Here is a 22,935-nt window from a genome sequence, read left to right as displayed (position 1 = left end):
GCCAACTTCCCGAAAAAGTCCATTCTGCTCTGAACGGTCGGCCTTTCCAGGTCTTCCACATCTGAGTTCTTGGTGTCTTTGTACTGTCCATGATTGTAGAGCACATATCATGAAGGCTTAGTCCTTGCAATGCAGTGGGCCTGGGTTTGAATCCAGCTCCAGACCCTTTCCTGCATGTCTCCCCCTTTCATTCAGTATCTCTGTGTCTTCTAAAGAAAGGAAATCTAACGCTACACTGTAAAATAATACTGTCTACAACACTGTGCTGTGATTGGTCTCTTTTGGGTTATTTTGTGTCTCTTTGGAGTTGTTTTATGTCTCTTTGTGTCTCTTTGAGGCTGTTTTGTGTCTCTTTGAGGTTGTTTTGTGTCTCTTTGTGTCTCTTTGGAGTTGTTTTGTGTCTCTTTGGGGTTGTTTTGTGTCTCTTTGTGGCAATGTTGTGTCTCTCGCAGGTTCATAAAGACGAAGTCTTTAAGCTGGCAAAAACTTTAGGAAACTTTGTTTAGTCATTGATAAAAACTGTGTGACTTGCGAGCAGCCGAGTACAGCGAGCACTGGCTCAGGACCGGAGCTGCGTGTAAAGATTTTTAGAGTATCATTAAAGCTCTTTGACCAGACACTGTGAAGCACGGGGACAAACCAAATTGAACAGGCTAATGTGCCCTGCACCATTTCACATCTGGAACATTATGAAGATTAAAATATTCTGTGCAATTTACAATTTAAATAATGAAGCTTGCTAATATCCTTTAAATATAGACTTTAAAAATTCCTGGAAAGTGTGAACTGCAGGAATAATTAATAGAAACAGTAAATTAAAAATACATTAGATGCATTATTATGCATGAAGCGACTGGTCAAAAATAAGATGAGCAGGTTAATGAATGTGTGCATACATGCTATGATTGAGTCAGTTGTGATGTGGACGGATGGCAAATGAGCACACGACATATAAAATTGAATATTAACAAGCTGTTTTAATAATGAATGAGAGATTTATGAAGATCACTGTGGATCTATAATCCCATGAGCCTCTGTGTGAGTTAATAAGCATTAGCAGCCGTGGACCGGTGTCAGTTAGAACTCATTCTGGCACTAATTTCCACATGAAATTTGGATGGCATTATGGCGGATCCTCCTCATGGGGCTGCTGCTGTGAAGCATGTTAGGACACCGTGATGAATACCAATAACCGTCCGTTTAACACTGTAGCAGCTCAACTCGTCCTCCTGTCTCACTTTAAATAATGTCCTGAGAGGACAAACGTGTCTACTGCCGCAAACTGATATATTCATATTATATTCTACTTTTACCAGGTTAAATGTTTTAACCTACACCAAAATTATTAAACTTTTGTGTTTTTCCTTTTTTTTTATTAGAACAGTGGCAATTTGTAAACACTTAAAGGTTTTTTTTAATCTGTGAAAAAGGAAAATAATAGCAAATATTCATACATTTTCACCCTTTAAATGTTTACAAAATGCCACTGCTTCTTTTGATTAAAAAAATAAAAACACAAAAATTACATTATTATTATTTCTAATATTATTATAATTTTATTTCAATTTTTAAATTTTCCATATACAACAATTAATATTATTCTACCATTTTCACTGATTTATTTCTAGATATTTCATTCTTTTTCCCCCCAGAATTTTAAACCTTTAAATGCCAGTTTTTGATTATTTTGATTAAAAAATAAAAACACAAAAATGTAATTATTTTCATTTTTATCCTTATTCTTCTTTTTCCATACTCTCAATGATTTTTGCATGCATTTATATAAAAAATTTAAAAAAAAATTAAATTAAATTTTTTTTTATAAATAATAAATAAAAAAAATAAAAATAAAAAACATGCCTGAATTTTAACTCTTTAAATGCTGAGAATGTCTGTTTACAAAATTTAACACAAAAATGAAAATTATTTTCTGCAAACTTAATGTTTTTTCTTAAATAGTGTTTCTGGAATTTTTTAAATATATATATATAAAATGAATGCAACAACATTTATTTTGATGCATTGCATTAAAGACTGCAGACCCCCATAATACAGTAGCAATAACACAAAATAGCATGTATTTGACAAAATCCATGCCATATGCATTAACACAGCCAAAATTATTGAAAAGTTACAAATGTAAAAGTCCCCCGGTGAGGCCCAGGTGTTAGCTAATGTGAATTTTAACTGGGCTTTCTCTCCTTCCTGTAACCATGTGGACGGGTCAAACGTCCATCAAGACTCTCAGCCCTTCAAGTCTGGGCTCCGGGGTTGACTAATGGGGAGGATTCACGGGGAACAGGACCAAACACGTCGGCCAATTACGCTAACAAATGGAGAAGTCCTCCGGTAATGGCCGGGGTAATTTGAAAGTCAGGAGCGGACTAGAGTCAAGAGAGGGGGAGTCATTAGGTGTCATTACAGTGGTCTGAAGAGAGGTGGGAGGCAAGACGGCTCCATCATTAATCCTCACCTCCTAACAGCAGAGGAGAGTGATCTCCATTTTCATCTTTAATAAAGAGGGAGCTGGAGTTGAATGGACGGCACGTGAATGCGGAGAAGAGAAGCAGCGGAAATGAAGCAGCTTCTGTCGCCCACGCACAACTCGCTCTTTTATTGAAGGTTTAGAGCTCAGAGAGGTAATTAAATGAGGTGAATGATTACCCATAATAACCAATCACTTCATACAATTTTCTTAAAAGCCTCCAGCGCTGCCACTTGGACCTAAAAAAGCTTGTTGGAATTAGTTAGCGCTCCTCACTGATGAGTCGGTGACTAGTCGGGTCGAAGTAGATCATTATTTCCTTCTTAAAGATGTAACAAAGTGCCCGCTGAGGAGAAATGACTTGGATTAAACTCCAAATGTCAAAGTGGCTGCAGGGAGTCACGCTGCAAACGGAGCTTTTGGTTGCTGCACCTTAAAAGGTGTCAAAGCACCGCCAAGATCCAAAGTGACAGGCATGTCAGAGGCTTTCCAACCAATTTTCTCACATTTACTTAAGTTAAATGTGGACTGATTCCTCTCTGCATCCGGCAGTATGGATCAGGGATCGTAGGAAGACAGACAAAGTGTTCTCTCTATTTGTGTTGTTGGAAATCGACTCAGCAGCTCACAGTGTCGAGTTGATTTCAAATGTGCCGACGGCAGTCTTACTGTCTGTCGCTTCATTCAAACCGATCAGACTCAGAGGAGGAAAGTGACTGCTGTGTTAGTTGAGTATTTTTTGCCACTTTATGGCTCTAGAAATATTTTTACTCCATTGAGTTTATTTGACAGCTTTAGTTGCAAGTTACTTTTCAGATTGAGATTTTACAAGAAACCTACAAAAAGCTAATAAAATACAAAACTGCCTCAAGTGAAAAGTGGAGTTAGAAAGAAGTGATGTCATCTGGTCATTTTGTGTCTTTTTGTGGTAAATTTGTGTCTCTTTGTGGCTGTTTTGTATCTCTTTGTGTTTGTTTTGTGTGTCTGGGGTAATGTTTTGTCTCTTTGTGGTTGTTTTGTGACTTTTGGGGTTGTTTTGTGTCTCTTTGTGGTCATTTTTTTGCTCTTTGGGGGTGTATTGTGTCTTTTGGTGGTAACTTTGTGTCTCTTTGTGGCTGTTTTGTGTCTCTTTGTGGTAATTTTGTGTCTCTTTGTGGTTGTTTGTGTGTCATTGTTGTAGTCTTGTTTCTCGTTGTGGTTGTCTTGTGTCTCTTTGTGGTAATGTTGTGTCTTTTCTGGTAATTGTATGTATCTTTGTAGTTGTTTGTGTCTGAAAGTAGTAATTTTGTGTCTCTCCATGTTGTTTGTGTTGCTCTCTTTCTGGTTACTTTAGTTGTCTTTGTAGTCGTTTGTCTCTCAATGTCTTGTTTTTGTATCTCTTTGTAGACATTTGTCTCTTTGTGGTCTTTTGTTGTCTCTTTGGAATACTTTTGTTTCTCTTTGTAGTCTGTTCCAGGTAGTCCTGTTCAGTAATCCATCGGAAACCTGACCCTGTTGTTGGGAACCACTGGACTAAAATACCTATAACTGTCTGAACTATCAGTACTTTTAAGTCAGTAAATACTAAAATAAAGGATCCATAATACCAGATACTTCTCCCACCACTGACCAGACTGCACAGCAGCTTGTATTCTGACTTTAAGTGGAGCTCAAGAGGGATTCTCTCCTCCTCGTCTACCTGCATCTGCATCCGTCAGCTACAGCAACGAGGAGGGAAAGTAATTCCTCCCCCGGGGGCATTTTGTGCACATTATGTTTGACAGGTTCATTACATATAAAGAATGTAAAGCCGACTGATGCTATCAGCTCCAGACATAAAGATTGGAGAACATGCAAGACAGAGAGTGAGTAGGAGAGCCACAAAGGTGTGCTGGCTGCAGGATTAAACACATTGGCAAACAGAGAAAAGCTACAGAGGAAGTTGCAATTTATGTAGCTATAGCAGCAAAGCACACAGAGTAAATGAGGTGCAATTTATAGCCGCGGTGGAAGAGTGGAGTCAAAAGGAGTCAAACGCTTTATTTCAATTCTCCTCCTTTCTTTGTTTTTTTCCTAGTAATTTTGTGTCACTTTCTGGTAATTTTGTGTCTTTTTGTGATTTTTTTGTGGCACTTATGGTTGTTTTGTGTCTCTCTGTTGTAAGTTTGTGCCTCTTTGTGGTTGTTTTGAGTCTCTTAGTGGTAATTGTGTGCCTCTTTGTGGTTGTGTTGTGTCTTCTTTTGGTTGTTGTGTGTGTCTCTGTGGTTGTTTTGTGTCTTTTTGTTGTTGGTTTCTGTCTCTTTGTGGTTGTTTTGTGTCTTTTTGTTGTTGTTTTGTGTCTCTTTGTGATTGTTTTGTATCTTTTTAGGGTCATGTTGTGTCTCTTTGTGGTTGTTTTGTGTCTCTTTGTGGTTATTTTGTGTCATTTTGTGTCTTTTTGTGGTAATTTTGTGTCTCTTTTTGGTAATATTGTGTGTCTTTTTGGTACTTTTGTGTGTCTTTTTGGTAATTTTGTGTCTCTGTGGAAATGTTGTGTCTCTTTGTGGTTGTTTTGTGTCTCTTTGTGGTTGTTTTGAGTCTCTTTGTGGTTGTTTTGTGTCTATTTGTGGTTGTTTTATGTCTCTTTGTGGTTGTTTTGAGTCTCTGTGGTTGTTTTGAGTCTCTCTGTGGTTGTTTTGTGTCTCTTTACAGCAGTGGTGGAGTTGGAAAAGTGGATTCAACGGCTTTATTTTAATTTCCCTCTTAGTTTTTATTACATCTTTATAGATGCAGGAAATGTGTGTGTGCTTTCTCTGACCGAATAGTACAGTAGCAGCTGTAGCTGGAGGGGGAATTGTGCAGCTATGCAAACAGTATAATTTAAGTTGCCCCACTTAAATGCTTTATCTATCTTTATCTTTCTGAATATTATCTGTTACTAAATGCAAAGGAGAGATTTTTTCAGAAGTTGGGAGGAGACAAACTTCTTAAAAACTCAAAAAGGACAAACCGTCGCCCAGTTATTGTGACAGATTATTTCTTAACCGGCTCTGAAAAAGTTGCTGTTGCAAGTTTTGATAACATCAGACAATTACAGTGAGCTTCTGCCATGTAATCCAAGGAGATAGAAAGCAGCTTAACCTTGAAATGGGGTGTAGTGGCTTTCTTAAAGGAAATGACATCATCAAACCTACCCTCATCCTCCCGTTGCGGATGGCCGGTCCGTCCTCTGCCAGCCGGAGGACAAACAGGTCCATCTTGTACTCCCGCCCTCCGCGGATGCTGAAGCCGAAGCCTTTCACACTTTTCTCCAGCTCCACGGTGAAGAAGTCGAAGTCCTGTGAAAGCTGAGACAAGCAGAGATCAGATATGATTAGAGTCGATGCTATCAGAGGAGAAAATGGGGCCATTACAGCAGAAAGAAGTCTCAGGACTCAGCAGAGAAAAATAACTGAATGGAGCAAGTGCAAAGTAAACAAAACCTAGAATCATATTATATCATATATGTGCTCTTTATTTTATTATATATAATGCATAAAGGTAAACAAGGGAGCTCTCTTATAAAGTATATTTACAATATACTGTATGGAGGCAGCCTGTATCAGCTTTAAGAAAGAAATCTATGAATAAAATGCATTCAAAAATAGAATTAGAGTATATTTGAAGGTGTTTAAAACACATTAAGTAGACTAATTTGAGGTAAATACATACACAGTATGTACACTAAAGTAATAAGGGGGTAGTCTGCAGTAAAAAAACAGAAAGAGCAGATGCCAAGCGACACATCTGCAGGCCAATTTAATCAGCTTATCACAGATTTACCGGTATAAATGTCAAACAATAAGTAACAAGACAGAGCAGAGCAGAACAAATCAACTGTGACAAATGCGTCCGTCAGGAAAAAATGGCCAAATGTAAGCTTAAAATTGTGACATTTTATAAAAATCACTTTATTCTACATGTCTCATTTAAATTTTCACCCAAATAAACTGCACCCAGATGGTGTAAGAAGGTGTTAAATTACAAAACAGTGTTTCTTTTTTAAATTAGGGGCGTTTCCATCAACTGGTTTAGAGTGAATAAACAAAGCTGCAGTACCGTACTTTGGTCAGAAGATGGAAGTGTAGTGTATGTGTCTTTACACAGAGCAAAGAGGAGAGGACAAGAGGGGTTGTAAGTAGAGGCTGTAAAATGTATATTGCACATGGAGCAGTGGTGGAAAAAGTATTCAGATCTTTTACTTAAGTAAAGGAACTGTTACCACACTGTGAAATTACTCAACTACAAGTAAAAGTCCTGCATTCAAAACTTATTGAAGTCAAAGCACAAAAGTATCAGCATCAAAATGTAATTAAAGTATCAAAAGTAAAAGTACTTGTTATGCAGAATTTATATTCTAAATATATTATTGGTTCATTATTATTATTATTGATGCATTGATGCATTTTATTTTCTCAAGGTAGGGCTCATTTTAACTACTTAAAATACCATATACTAAATATATTATATGTTATGAGGTAAAAAAAATGTTTTCTTTAATTCTCTCATGTTTTTATGTTAAATCTCCACCTGAAAAGTAACTAAAAAGTACAATATTTGCCTCAAAATGTAGTGAAGCAGAAGTATAAAGTTACATAAAATGGAAATACTCAAGTAAAGTACCTCAGAATTGTACTTAAGTACAATACTTGAGTAAATGTGCTTCTTTTATTTCAACCCAATATTGGTAACAGTTGTGGTTAGTTGGGGAAAAAAGATTCCATATATAGATTCCATATATTTCCTTGTATGTGAAATAAATTACCAATGAATTTCAGCTTGTGTTTTCATGATTTATGGCATCGTAACTGTGTTAAACTGCACCGAGAGTTCCTTGAGTTCTCCCCTCTTCTAGCCATGATTGTGCTGTTTCCACAGAGGTGCAGGATTTATATATAATGCAGCAGAAAGAGAGTAAAATGTGACAGGAGCAAGCAAACTGCTCGGGGTTCAGAAGGTTAATGCAGCTTTAAAGGATCCTTATCTCCTTACTCGCATGTATCCGTACTGTTATCACCCTCAGAGATCCACAGTAGTCAGGTTCTAGATAAGACTCTGTGGGAAATTAGGAACAATTTCCTGCTGTGGGAAACATCCTTACTTGAACTGGCGGCATCCGGTAATCTGGGATGGCGAACTGCCGGGTGTCGGTGGCGAGCTGTCTGTAGTCGAGCAGCGGCGGGTGTCTGTAGTCCAGCGTGGGCGGCTGCCTGTAGTCGGCCACGGGAGGGTGGCGGTAGTCCACCGGAGGCTGGCGGTAATCTGTGAACGGCGGCTGTCTGATGTCCGGTTTAACATCCTGCCTCGCCTTCACCTCTGACCTGTAACTAACAGACCAATCAGAATGAAGGAGGAGGATTTCTATTCCTGTCGTCTTTTACCTGCTGCGTTATTTTGTGGCGTTTCTGTGCACTTAGCGCTGTGAATATAATGCTTCAGTGCTGATAGAGATGGCTTGTTTTGCTTTGCACTGACAACCATTAAGCAAGACTTCAAATTAAAATTAAACTGTTTCTTCTCACACATCACATGAAATGTTTATAATGAAAACAAGTTCTCTCAGAGGCTGCTGACGCCGAGCACAAAGGAGAAAAATGTCTCTGAGAAGATGTAAAACAACTAAAAATAGATTTTTTAAAAACTACAAGGAGATGCAAAATGGCCAAAAACACACACAACATGATTACTAACAACACAAAATGGCTAAAGAGATGAAAAAAAGATCGCAAAGTGACACTAAATGACTGAAAATAGACACAAAACTACATACCAACTACAAATGTCCCCAAATTGATGACATAGAGACACAAAACGACCACAAGAAAATGTAAAAAAGACTCCAAATTGATGAAAAATGGCTCCAAGAAGATGTAAAACAACTACAATGAAAAGCAAAATAACCTTAAACATACCCAAGATGATTACTACCAACATGTGTACAAAATGACCATGATGTAACCCTAAATGACTAAAATTGACACCAGTCAATCAAAAACATACATGTACCAACTATAAACATCCCCAAAATGACTACATAGAGCCACAAAATTATCACAAAGGGATATAAAAAGAAAATGCAAGACAACTGAAAATAGATCCAAAACAACTACAAGGAGATGCAAAATGACCAAAAACATGCACAAAATGATAATTACCAGCACAAAATGACCACAAAGTAACACTAAATGACTAAAATTGACACCAATCAATCATAAACATACAGGTACCAGATGCCCAAAAATGATGACATAGAGGCACAAAATGATCACAAATAAATATAAAAAGATGTTTCCAGGGCAAAAAATGGCTCCAAGAAAATTTAAGAGAACTAAAAATAGATCCAAAACACCTACAAGGAGATGCAAAATGACCAAAAACATACAAAAGATGATTACTAACAGCACAAAATGGCTAAAGAGATTTAAAAAAGACCACAAAGTAACGCTAAATGACTGAAAATAGACACAAATCGATCAAAAATGTAAAGCTACCAACTACAAAGTTGCCAAAATGACGACATAGAGAGACAAAACGACGATACAATTTTTATAATAGACTCCAAATTGATGAAAAATGGCTCCAAGAAGATGCAAAATGACTAGAACAGATCCAAAACAACTACAATGAGATGCAAAATGACTAAAAATAGATGCAAAATAATCACAGAGATGCAAAAATAACTATAAGGAGATGCAAAGCAACAACAAACAACTATAAAGCGACTACAAATTGATGGAAATTGGCTACAAGCAGACATGAAACAACTTAAAATAGATGCAAAATTTCTAAAGGGGGATGCAAAATAACCAAAAACATACACAACATGATTCTAACAACACAACATGACCACAAAGTAACGCTAAATGACTGAAAATAGACACAAAATCGATCAAAAACATACAAGTACCAGCTACAGATGTCCCAAAATGAGTACATAGAACCACAAAATTATCCCAAAGAAATATAAAAAGACGTCTCCAGGGCAAAAAATGTCTCCAAGGAGATGTAAAACAACAAAAAATAGATACAGGGAGATGCAAAATGACCAAAAACATACACAAAATGATTACTACGTGAATATAATGCTTCAGTGCTGATAGAGATGGCTTGTTTTGCCTTGCACTGACAACCATTAAGAAAGACTTAAAATTCCAATTAAACTGCATCTTCTCACACATCACATAAAATGTTTATGATGAAAACAAGTTCTCTCAGAGAGGTTCGGTTGCTGAGGAGAGCAGAGGGGGAAATGCAATGACAGTGTAGATTTTGGACCCCTCCAAGTCCTCGGTAAAATATTCAGCAGATCTCTATAAAGATGCAATTTATGTGAATAATTCAGGAGTCCATAAGAGTTAAGTGATGTTATACAACAAACTGAGGAGCAGAAGGAGAGATGAATGAAGAGAGTGAGAGAGAAAAGAGAGAATGTTAGTCAGAGAAAAGTGAAATGAGAATAGATGAAGAGAGAGAACGGGGACGATTTGATTCTGTATTCTCACAGGAACAGGTTTTGCCCCAGAGACAGATCGAGGGCTTGTCTATAAAAATGCTTCGCTGTGTCAGAAAATCAAAACAGCTGCAGATTTAACACAGCATAAATATGACACAGCAACACTTTGAGAAGAATTCGTCAGGTTTTGCAGACTGGAATTAGGGCTGGGCTTTGCATCGATACAAAAAATATATCGATATATTTTGAAATTTGATATGGAATTAGACCATATCTCATATATCGATATAGTTCAAATTTTGTTCATTCTTTATCTATAAATGCTGCTCTTACTAGGGTTTGTCATATTAATTATTTGGTAATGCTTTATATTAAGGTCCTTGTAATAACCATTAATTAACAAGTAATAAGGCCCTTGTAAGTCCTTACAAGATGCTTATTAACATTATTGTGTGTTTATAACCTTATATAAGTGTTAATAATGGCATTACAAACACCCATGACCCACCCATTATGTCTTTGCCATGCCTTTATTAATCTTATTTTGTTTGCTTATTGATATTAAAATATACTTTATTGCTCATCTATTATAAGTTAACTATAAGTTAACTATGCTTTTTGCAACTACCGGATCTAAAGCGAGAACAATGCCTTATTACTTGTTAATTACTGGTTATTATGCTTATTATAAAGCGTTACCAATTATTTTGGAATGTTCGTTATTCTTTTCTCAAATAAGTAAATTTAAGATAATATAAGATATACTTTATTCACCCAGCAGAGAAATGTAGGTGTTCCAGCAGCCAACATACACACAACACAACACATGTATACATACATATTGCAACTATACAAAAACATGAGCCCACAATACATAGCCTAGTTAAGAAAAAGTGGAATGGATGGTCCATGTGCATTAGTAGCTGTTACTCATAGAGAACAGTTACAGCAAGTGTGCAAATATACATGTGCAAAAATACAGTTTGATGTATACATACAGTATAAGCAACTTAAGCTAAAGTTTAAATGAATATTCTTCTGTCCTTACTAAAAGGGGAGTCATTATAAAGTGCTATTGCAGTAGGTAAAAAAGTATTCTTAAATCTGCCCTTTTTGCAGCTTAGCTGCCGTAGCCAATTTATTTCAGAAAAAGATTGGCCCTTTTTTTTTCAAGGCTATTTATTGAGCTTTGATTTTTATTTTTTAAAAGGTACTGTTGTTATACAGTATTTATGTTCACTTAAATAAACGGTTTCAATAAAACTACTTGTGACATGTCATACTTGGCTTTGACTGAACATTTGATCTCACTTTGCAATAAAAATATCAGGATATACTGTATATCGTATATCGATATTCAGCCTAAATCAGGGGTGGGCAACTGGCATACGACCCGCACCTTCACTTGAAGTGGCCCTCAGTACAACCACATGCATTTCAGCATGAAATCTTAAAAGTGCAGTGTAAAAATGCACAAGATTACTTCTTGAAATTAATGTTGGTCTGCTGTTCTTGCACTGAAAAAATAAAAATCACAGTAAGTGGTTATTTTTTTATTTGCTTCAAACCTTTTGTATTCCTATTTATACTGTTATACATGCATTTGAGCATGAAATATGTTAAGTTACTGCACTGTAAACATATTTAAAATTGCAGTTTCATCATATCTGGTTAAGTGCACGGTCCTATATGTGGCCCTGTGGTAGTGTCCATGAAAGATTGTGGCCCCCTGCAGCATTTAAGTTGCCCATCCCTGGCCTAAATATATCGGGGTATGACTTATGGTCCATATCGCCCAGCCCTAACTGGAATCCGTCCTACCTGCTCTCGTGGGTGTAGGTCTGAGGGGGCGGGGCGGGCAGCTGGGTCACAGGGCTCTGGTGAGGCATGGGGTTGGGCTGGCTGACGGGCTGGTTGGGCTCGGTGGCGGCCGTGTTGGGCTGGGAGGCAGCGATGCTGGGCTGGGTCTTGGGGCTGTGCTGCTGGGCCAGCGGGCTCTGCTTCTCCGAGCTGGGGGCTGACGGAGGGTTGCTGATCTCTGAGGTCGGAAAAGAAGGACAGAGCATGTAATGTAATAACAACACTGGTGCTTATACTCTTTATTCAACAAGTTAAAGCAGTTTTTGTTGCTTAAAGCTGCATTAATTGTTATTTTTTTGGCCACTAGGGGGCAGCAATAACCTGTGAAAAAAACACTGACATATTATTACATAATAAAGTTCCTATTGTCAAGGAGAGGGGCCCTGTCTCACAAAATACTGCTGAAAAACATACACCACAAAGAGTGGCTAAATGACCAAAAACATACACAAAATGGTTAAAGAGATGCAAAAAAGGCCACAAAGTAACGCTAAATGACTAAAAATAGACACAAAGTCATCAAAAACATACAAATATATACTACAAACATCCCCAAAATGACTATATAGTGACAAAAAATGTACAATATGATACAACATGACTTAAAATAAATGCAAAAACAATCACAGAGATGCAAAATAGTTATAAGGAGATGCAAGGAACAACAAACTACAAATTGATGGAAATTGACCACAAGCAGACATAAAACAACTAAAAATAGATGCAAAAGGACTACAGGGAGATGCACTAAAATATGGCTATAAAAAGATGAAAAAAAACCCTAAGAAAAGCAAAACATCTAAAAATAGATGCAAAACAACCACAAAATAACCACAAATAGGTTTAAAACAAATACAAAGTGATGAAAATTGATTAGAAGGAGATGCATGATAATTAAAATAGATGCAAAACAATCACAGAGATGCAAAATGACGACAAACAGATGAAAACACAAAATGGCCACAAAAAGATGCACAATGACTAAAAATAGATGCAAACGACCACAAAACGCCTATTATCTAACCTCCTTTAAGCTCCGTTTTGGTCTCTACCAACTCAACTAGCAGTATGTTAGCTACTAAATGCTCCACTGTGTTCACCAGCTTGTCAGTAAACTTGTTCGGCTGTAATTTGGTGGGTTTTAAGAGCTTTTTTTGCAGAAAACAGTGTAAGAGTGAACTAAAAGAGTGAAGTTGTGGAGTGAACTTGAGATTTAAACAATGAGCTGAAACTTGCTAAAAAGCACCGAAGGGAGCTGCAGATTAGGTGATAAATCTCTGTATGTTCATCAAAGTGCAAACTGCACGACCCACATGCACAATATAAATAAAACGGGAACCCACTTTAGCTCCACGGTGCTGCTAATAGTCTAAAACTCCCATAGGGAACCTTAATGTAGCTCTAAATAAAGAAGGCTTTACATGTCCATGAAGGGGAAATCATACAACAGGGAAGAAGGTAAACCAACCGTCATTATCAGCATCAACACTTATGGTGTGCATCTTTAAATGTGTACTGAAAGTCATTCCTCAGGGATTTCCTCTTGGTGAAAAGAACTCTGGGCGTTTTGTTGGATAGTCCGTTTGGTTTTTGCTGGTGTGAACGCTCAAACAAACTCTGATGCAGAGCGAAGAACTGAACTCTGGTCTGCTACAAAACAGGGGTCTCAGTTTGCTTCCAAATATACCGGAGTTCAGTTCTCTGCAGGTGAGAACACACTCTGAACCAAAGGAAGGAAGTGAACCAAAACACAGAGCATTCTGGGTTGAATTTGGGCGGAAATTTGAGAAGCAACACCAGGCATGATTAGCCTGGCTAACACCAGACTAATCTCAAATGTGATGTAGTCTGGGAACCAGCCGTTCATTTCTCCGTAGAGGAGGTGTGGTTTACGATCCTCCGGAGCCGTTTATTGGGTGCTTAGAATGTCTATCATAAGCGTCTGTAGGTAGCTCTTAGCCAATCAGATCAGTTATACCAGATGACGTAGTAGAGCAACAGAAATGGATGTTTGTTGTGTGTGTGTCTGTGAGAGAGTGTTGCTTGCTGCTTTGCTTCTCCAGTTCTCGCTTTCTGCAAGATTATTTATTTTCACGCTTTATTCCCCCTCATGTCCTTCAGCCACACACATCCACTGATTTTATGGGCAATAAACAAGCTGCTGCGGGTCTCTCGGCGGCCCCGCTGTCCCCCGGCTCGTAGCCAGATCACCGGCGTTACAATAGCGGGGCTAATAGCTAATAGCCCCGCTAATGCCGTAACGGTAGCGTAGCGCTACCGCTATTAGCCCCGCTACCTTGACGCCGGTGATCTCGCTACAAGCCGGGGGACAGCGGAGCCGCCGAGAGACCTTTCGCCTTTCAACTTTCGCTCTAAACTATTTAAAACACCATCTACAGCTAAAGAGAGTTTCGCGTCAGCTGCAGCCATGTTGGATCCGTAAGAAAACTACAAGCTTCCATCTGCCGGGTAGTACGCGTCATCGTCTTGCCGTCCCTCCCCGCTCTGTGATTGGATCCCTAAAACAGGGCTGAGAAACCTCTCTGGTTTCCAGACCCCTTGGCAGTTCGAAATGAAATCGAGGGCGCAAGGCAGTCTGGGTATACCCAGGTTAAGGCATGATAGGATCAGGGTTGAAAAATGTGTCATGGACAGACTAATGAAAGTAAAGGTCCTTATCGAATTATGGTCAGACGATCACAGAACCCACACACAAAAACACACAAAGTCTTTCAGATCAATGCAGCATATAAGTGAAAAACAACATTTCATTCAATTCCGCATCCAATGTTGCAACTTTTTTATTCATTTATTTATTTACCAAAAAAATGCACCGAATCCACCAGACTTTATATGTGAAAGCCACCTAAAAAATGGGGGTCTGGGTTTGCTGTTAAGTGCACCAGAGTTCAGTCTACTGTAGTTGAGAACACAGTCTGAACCAAAGCAAGAAGTGAACCAAAACACTGAGCAGACTGGGTTCAACACGTGGTCTAATGATGAAGTGACGGCAATATAGTCAGACGATCATATGACACAGTTGCTTCTGACTACCAAGGTAATTATAGTTAACAAAAATTAGAACTGAAAAAAACTTTTATAGTTGATATGAAATCTATTTATTTAGCAGAGACCAAATAGCTGCTGGTTAGTGAACATGCAGGAACACATTGGTAAATGTGTTAATTGAGACTGGCATGTTGCACGACTTTGTGAGTCTATTGCCTTCACTTACACTAAAAGTAATGAAAACTAAACTAAAACTAGCAAACTCACTCTAAAAACTGATTAAAACTCACTGAATTTGAAAACAAAAATTCACAACGAAATTAAAACTAAAACTAATGAAAAAGCCCAAACTATTATAAACTTGGTGGCTACACAGAAACAAGGAAGTCTTCAAATTATTTAGCGACAGAATGGTGGCTAATGGATTTATCAGATCAAAGTGAAAAAAACAAACACAATACATTAACTTGTTAACTCGCTTTGGAAAAGTATCAGCTTGTTCCCTCACATATTCTGTCTGATAGACGGAGGTCAGCTTCAACAGCGTGGTGTTTGTTTACCAAATGAAAAATGCAACAGTGTTGCAGCTTGGAGTCCATCAGACTTCACATGTGAAATCGACCTCAGTAAACACCTCAGAAAGCCTCAGAATCACAGATATCATTCCAGTAAGAAGACTGTTTTTTTTTTTTTTTTTAGCTTATATTCAGTTTTATCTTGAAGTTTTAACCCTTTGTAGTTTTGACCTATTTTATCCACTTTTGAATCCTTTTCATTCCGCCTCTATAAACCACCTAAATGCAATGTTTGCCATGCTATGTTGGTATCATTTTTCAGCATAACCTCACCTATATGACCTGATAATTAGAGAATGAAAATTGTGTTTTTTAAAAAACTTTTAACACACAATCATGCTCACTGAAGAATTTTAAATGTTGTTAATGTGAATACAGGTTGCAAATATAACATATAAGTTGTAAAATGAGGATAACATCTAGTTCTATATTTCTATACTAAATAAATTTGACCATATCTCTGGTTTTACTTGGACAATCATCATCAAACAAAGACTGTAGTAAAGTCTCAAGCCATTACTTTAAAGGAAGTTGACAACAGGGCTCGGCTCCAGAGGGTTAAGTCAGTTATTTGCACTTGGTGATGACCAGAGATGTGAGCATTGCATCATTCAAGAATCACTAAAAATGCTGAAATGGCATGAATGTTTCAGTAACACAGTCATGTGCAATACAATTGATATGTGCAAAACATTCAATCTACCTCATCTATAAATTACAGCATTTGCAGTAGCCATTTATTTCTTTTTATACTTATTTATTACATCACATGTCCTTGTTCTTGTTTTTGGCCTTGTTTAGCTCGGTATTTTTAAAATGTTTTTACTTATGTTGTTTTGTGTTATGATTGTCATAACTAGGGTTGTCACGATACAAAAAATTTCAACTCGATACCGATACTCAGGAAAATAATCAATACTCGATACCATTTTCGATATCACCAGGGTAAAAACAAAGACCCCAAAATGTAACAGAAATATTTTTAACAACAAGAAAAATGCAACATGTAAAAATGAACAGAACCACAGGTTAAATATTTTAAATGAAAAACAGTTGTGCAAAAAGAAACTGCAACTATGATAACAAGCTTCAGGTCTGAGGTAGTGCAAAAAATAGATAAATACAATAAACAATAACAATTAGAACAATATTTTGAGGTTGTATGGTTTAGCTGCTAAATAAGTTGTTGGATCGATACTTTTGAAAATGAGTGTGGTATTCGGATACAACATTTTAGTGTCCATACTTTTTTGAGTATCGATACTTTTGACAACCCTAGTCATAACTATGCACCTTATGCAGTGGCACTTTCAATTCCGTGGTATAGTGAACTATAAAATGACAATAAAGACTATTTGATTTGATTGTGAATTCTGTATTAATGTAACCACAGTGAGAAGACGGCAGCTTGGTTTAATTTGCATGCCAAAGTGTGGATGAGAGGATCTGCAGACCAGAGGAACCGCTCACCACCCAGACAAGTGACAGTTAATCTAAAAAGAATCACATTTTGCAAAACTCATATTACAACTTTGATTTAATGGAGCAAAATCAATGACTGTCATAAATCATAGAAAGTATTGCCTCGTCTATCACCTCCACGTGTCTGCGCCCTGAGTGTGTGTGTGTGTGTGTGTGTGTCCACGTGTCGTCTCACCTTCCTGCGGTATGATCCTCAGGGTGACGCTGAGGCCTGCATCCTTGATCAGCTTGACGATGTCGGCGTGCGGCATGTTGACGATGGACTGGCTGTTCACCGCCAGGATGCGGTCTCCCACCTTCAGCTTCCCGCAGCGGTCGGCCGGGCTGCCCTCGATGATGCGGCCGATTTTGTGGGGCACAGCTGTCGGGAGGATTCACACAGAAAGAGAAAGAGAACGGCTGCAGGTGAAGACGGATGGCAGCAGATCTGTGCTCACTAACACTGACTCTCTGACTGACTGAATATGTCTCTGTCTCTCTCATTTTGCTATTCACCCCAGGCTTACGTAAGGCATCCAGGATTTTTTTTTTCTCCTCATGTGTGTGGGCGATGCAGCGATGCTCACGGCAGAAGACTAGATAGTGTGTGACTGACGTACCGTGGGAGGGCATGTATAATTGAGGAGACAGAATAAGAGGTGCTTCACTTTTCATTGAGCCATGACCTCTTCGTATACTCAAGTTTACAGCCTGTACATGTCTTGACATATATATCGAGTTTACATGGTAGTTAATTTCAGCCTGAAAGCTTCCTGTCATGCAGAATGGAGGATTAAAAACATCCATAGGAACTGTTTCACCAGTTGGACTCAGTTTGGTACTTTTGGCCCTATCTGGTCTTATCCACAATGACACACTTTCCGGTGTTTTGCAGCGATTTCAAAAAAGATCGCCACCACCAGTGTAGTTAGAATTGATCAAAAGAGACCACAAAGTGACACTAGATGACTGGAAATAGACACATACAGAAAAAATGACGACATTGAGACACAAAACGGGGATAAAGACATGTAAAAAGACTCCAAATTGATGAAAAATGGTTTCAAGAAGGTGTAAAAGAACTTAAAATAGATCCAAAACATCTACAATGACCACAATGTAACGCTTAATGACTTAAGTTGACACCAGTCAATCAAAAACATACAGATAGCAACTACAGACGTCCCAAAAAGATCACAAAGAAATGTAAAAAGACGTCTCTAAGACAAAAAAATAGCTCCAAGAAGATCCAAGAAAACAACTCAAAATAGATCCAACTCAACTACAATGAGGTCAAAAAAACATGCACAAAATGATTACAAACAACACAAAATGACCAGAAAGACCAGAACGACTAAATGGCTCAAATTGACACCAGTCAATGTAAAACTTTAAAAGAATGTTAGCCAAAAGCCGTCCAACTGGTGAAACAGTGACCGAACTTCAAAAATAGCACCAACCGGACTTACTGTTGGTGGTGGCCGCCTCGGGCCTGTTGAGCGAGCTGATGATGACGAAGCCGAAGCCTTCGCTCTCCTTCCGGTTGATGATGACATCACTGGGTTGCGTGTTGGGGGTGGACGTCCTGTCCGAGGCGGCCGTGGCGTTGACCATGCCGGCGTTGGGCGGCTGGGCGGAGCCGGTGCTGTTGCCGTACGTGAAGTCGCTGCGCGGGGAGCTGTGCTGCGTGGAGACGGAGCCCGGGCTGCGGCCGTTCTCCGGACAGGACTCGCCTGCAGGGGGAGACAGAGAGCTGAGTGGGCGTATACACAACAGTAGGGATGGGCATCGATTTTCGAATATTCGAATAGTCATTAAATCATAAAAAAATCTATCAGTCAACTCAGTTGGTAGCGCGTTCATCCAGCGATCAGAGGGTTGGTGGTTCGATCCCTGACCGTGGCAGCCTACTTGTCGAAGTATCCTTGAGCAAGATACTGAAACCCAAATTCCTCCCGATGCTGGGTTTATCGATGCGTGAATGAATTCCTAATGGTGGCAGGTGGCACCAGTGCCACCAGGGTGAATGTGTGAACAGGTGAATGAGTGTAGTGTGTAGTGTAAAGCGCTTTGGATAAAAGCGCTATATAAGTGCACCCCATTTACCATTTATCTGGAAAAAAAGTTGTATTTCTGGTGCCTTCTGCATGGGGGCAGCGTAGCATTTGATGATACAGTGTGGCGGCTAGATGCCAAACTGTAGAAGAAGAAACAAACAGAGGAGGTGTTTTCCACAGCGGGACAAGTTAGCCCCCAGAGGGGTTTATGAGATTTCGGAGGTGACGTATGGTTTTCTCGCAGCTGCGGGGGCCAGAGGCTCGTTAAGAAGAGTAAGAACAAGTCTCCAAAAGTCTCCAATAACACCAGAAGAAGTCGCTGGATTTGTCGCTTTTTCGAAATATAGTCGCTAAGGGAGTCTGAAACGTGCTTCGCTGGTTCGATTAGTACCCCACGATTATCGAATAGTAGTTTTGCCTGAAATGCACATCCCTACACAACAGACAGCAGTAGAAGATGATTTTCTCGTCCTAATGGTGTGTCCCTGTGTTAATTTTTAATTTATATCTTATTATATAAAACAAAACAAATTCTTTCTCTCCTGTGTTTATGACAGGTGAACAAAAGTTTTGCCTTTTTTTAAATTGCATGAATAATTTGAACCTTATCTGGAAGAAAATGCAGATAATTTTAGTCCTGTTTAGCATTTAGTGGTGCACGTCAACATCTAGTGGCCCGAAAGAGTATTACAACAACAACTGCTTATAAATTACACAATCACATGCCAAACTTTTTTTTATCCACCAGTTTCATAAGACGTGTTTCCATTGAGGTTTAAGTGAAATTTTTAAATGTCGAAATAAAGAAAGTGTGAGTTATGGAAGTTTCCCGTCAACAGGTTTAGAGCAAATAAACAAAGCTGCAGTAACGTACTTTGGTCAGAAGATGGCAGTGTAATGTATGCATCTTAACACAGAGCAGAGAGGAGAGGACAAAAAAGGTTTTAATTAGAGGCTGTAAAATGTATATTGCATCTTATTTCACCCTAATATTGGTAACAGTTTTGGGCAGTTGGAAAAAAAAAGTTATAATAAATAAAAACGAGAGTTTTTCAAAAGACGATAACTAACTAAAACTGTATTGTGTGGTTACAAAACTCTGAAACTAAGTAAGTACATACATAAGGCATTTTGGTTGATATCTATCTGGTTTTATGAGTTAATAACCTTATCGGGGCTATGTTTGGATCAGGCAAAGGAAATAAAGGCAAAATTTACTGTGACCTTTTTGAATCTCGCACCCAACAAATACCCCATTATAACAAAACCAAAAAACTAAGCATTTTCAACAAAATAAAAACTCATAAAATTTAACAAACTAATGAAAAATGCAAAACTATTATAACCTTGACAGATACATGACTCCTGTTCTTGAAAAAAATAAAATAATTCACCTCTTTTCACCTGTTTTATGGATGAAAAAAAAATTAAGGAACATAGAAAAATCATCCTTTATTAATCATTTTTTTCACCAAACAATGACAACATTTTCCTGTTAAAAGTAGTGAAAAACAACTAGTAGAGTAATTATTAACCCTCTGAAATCTTTGGCTATTATGTCCACTAAAAAGTCTGTTAAAAAACCTTTACCATGCCATGTTGGTATCAGTTTTTTCAATGCAACCTCACCTATACGTCCTGATAATTAATTTTGAACTTTGACTTACTTGATCAAAATTTTGACCCCAAAAGAAACTAAGGAAACATAAAATCTGATCTTGAAAATTATGTTTCAAAACACAGAATTTAAAATACTGCAAATATGAATACAGGTTGCATATATAACATATAACAGGTAAAATGAGGATAATATCTAGTTCAATATTTTATACTAAATATATTTGACAATATCTCCGGTTTTACTTGTCCGAATATCATGAAAACAAATTCGGCATGGAGTTTCAAGCCAGAACTTTAGAGGTGCCGGTGCTTTCATGGACTCCAGAGGGTTAAAGTACTGAGGTAGAATAAATGTGTTTTCCATGAGTAGATTGGTGGACAAACACAATTTGTAGGAGATCAAACGCAGCCTGTCAATCACTTCACCTTCTTATTCCTAAATTAAGGCAATTTAAGATTCCCCACACTCTCCGTGCTGTACTGTAAAATTACGATGTGATGCATAATTGCTTTGGAAGCATCTAAGAATAATTCTGCATGTGCAAAAACAGCTACTTTTTTCACCTCCTCCCTCCTTAAAATTGGACGAGCTGTGGCTGAATCTCTTCCTTGTGTTGTGAAGAATCAAGAAGCAAACACAAAGCAGAAAAAAATCAGAAAAAGCAGCTGTCACAATGTGGTAAAACACATCATTTAAATGCAGCATTGTGTCAATCGGAAGCAGCTTCTTGCACCTCCAGCTTGTGTGTGTGTGTGTGTGTGTGTGTGTGTGTGTGTGTGTGTGTGTGTTCTGGCGCACAGAGGGAACAAACCCTGTGTTGTTGTTGTTTTGATAGCTTGCCGAGAAGCCGGAGAGGGAATTTAAACTGTAACTTTCAGCCTCCTGATATAAAGTTACAGCCAGTTTTGTCACTGTAAGAAAAGGTACATACCCACATGTAGCCGGCATTTCTGTTCACCAACAAATAGTCATTTTGTGCTTGTAAAATGGAAAGAAAAGAGAACGACTTTGTGTGAAATGTGGGGCATTGGGTGCAGGCGCAAGTACGGGCTCGGAGCAGAGAGCGGACTGTGACACCTAGCAAAGTGCCAGTGGGAGTCAGACAATTAGGAGGGAAGTAAGGGTCCGCAGAAGAGGCCAGGCATGAGTCAGAGCGGAGTCTTTGGTGAGAAGGGATTGACAGAGAGGGTGGAATGGAGTGGGAAGCGGTGGATTGGTGTGAAGAGTGTGTGCATGTGTGTGAGGAGGCAGTGATAATGAGACCAGGGCAGGAGGCAGCGCCGCCCCGGACTCCAAAGAAACCTGAAGAAGGACCAGAGAGCAGTGGTGTGTGTGTGTGTGTGTGTGTGTGTTTTAGAGAGGCTTCGGAGTAATTACTCGGAGAGATTAGTGCTTCGGACTCATCTGGATCCTCGGTGCCTTGCTATGTCTCTACACTGTCAATAAATATGTGCTGTGTGTGAGTCTGAGTGTGTGTTTGTGTGATTATACACAATTATAACTCTGGGCCAGTTTAAAATCTATGATAACCAATAACTCTGCCTTTCACTGTAACAGTTTTTAATGTTTTTGCACGTGTTTTGTCTGTACTGTTTGGTGTTTTCTCTGTACTTTTGTGTTTTCTCTGTACTCTGTGTTGTGTTTTCTCTGTATTGTTTTGTGTTTTCTCTGTACTCTGTTATGTGTTTTCTCTGTACTCTGTTTTGCGTTTTCTCTGTACTCTGTTTTGTGTTTTCTCTGTATTGTTTTGTGTTTTCTCTGTACTCTGTTATGCGTTTTCTCTGTACTCTGTTTCATGTTTTCTCTGTATTGTTTTGTGTTTTCTCTGTACTCTCGACATCATTGCAAATGAGCGGTTGCCCTCAATGATTCCTCGAGAAAATAAATAAAGGATACATGAAAAAATGAGTGTGTGTCTATGTGCGTGTGTGTGCGTGCATGCATGTGTATGTGTACATACAGATGTGTATGTGGAGATGAGAGGGGTGGGTTTTGTCATTTTAATTGTCTGTTTTTATTCTTGTTTTTTGTAAAGCACTTTGTGTTGTATTATATGTATGAAAAGCGCTATATAAATAAAGTTGGATTTGATTAAAAATCAAATAACTCAATCATGATCTTATAGGCACCCAGGAATGGAGTGAAAACTAAGTAAACCGAGGCTACATTCACACTGCAGGCCTTGATGCTCAATTTGGATTTTTTGCTCAGATCCGATTTTTTGTTTGGCTGTTCACATTTTTTTTAAAATGTGGCCTTTATCAGACTCCAGGATGAACTGCTCACGGCCCTGTAAAAGACAGGACAAGTTCATGTGTGTGTGCCTCTGTGGAGTGAGTGGAGGAGCGAAAGAGAGTGAGTGGGTGATATGCAGCAGGAGATAAGCAGAGAAAGGTGTAAAAGTTGTCACTTAAGCA

The 22,935-nt window shown here is 38.5% G+C and overlaps 1 protein-coding gene across 1 annotated transcript in view; it reads right to left on the bottom strand.

Annotated features, from left to right (window-relative positions):
- The window catches only part of magi2a (membrane associated guanylate kinase, WW and PDZ domain containing 2a), a 383,066-nt gene that overhangs the window by 14,094 nt on the left and 346,037 nt on the right, over positions 1-22,935 (bottom strand). Inside the window, exons 16-20 of the mRNA XM_059326084.1 lie at positions 18,310-18,573; positions 17,037-17,222; positions 11,757-11,973; positions 7,584-7,809; positions 5,638-5,790 (exon numbers count right to left, since the gene is read on the bottom strand). Of these exons, the coding sequence (XP_059182067.1) occupies positions 5,638-5,790; positions 7,584-7,809; positions 11,757-11,973; positions 17,037-17,222; positions 18,310-18,573 (1,046 nt within the window). The remainder of the gene's footprint in view (positions 1-5,637; positions 5,791-7,583; positions 7,810-11,756; positions 11,974-17,036; positions 17,223-18,309; positions 18,574-22,935) is intronic.

Source organism: Centropristis striata, chromosome 22 (assembly GCF_030273125.1).
Source record: "Centropristis striata isolate RG_2023a ecotype Rhode Island chromosome 22, C.striata_1.0, whole genome shotgun sequence".
NCBI lineage: Eukaryota > Metazoa > Chordata > Actinopteri > Perciformes > Serranidae > Centropristis > Centropristis striata.
Note: the sequence above shows the minus strand (reverse complement) of the source record. Positions and strands in the feature narration are given on the sequence as shown.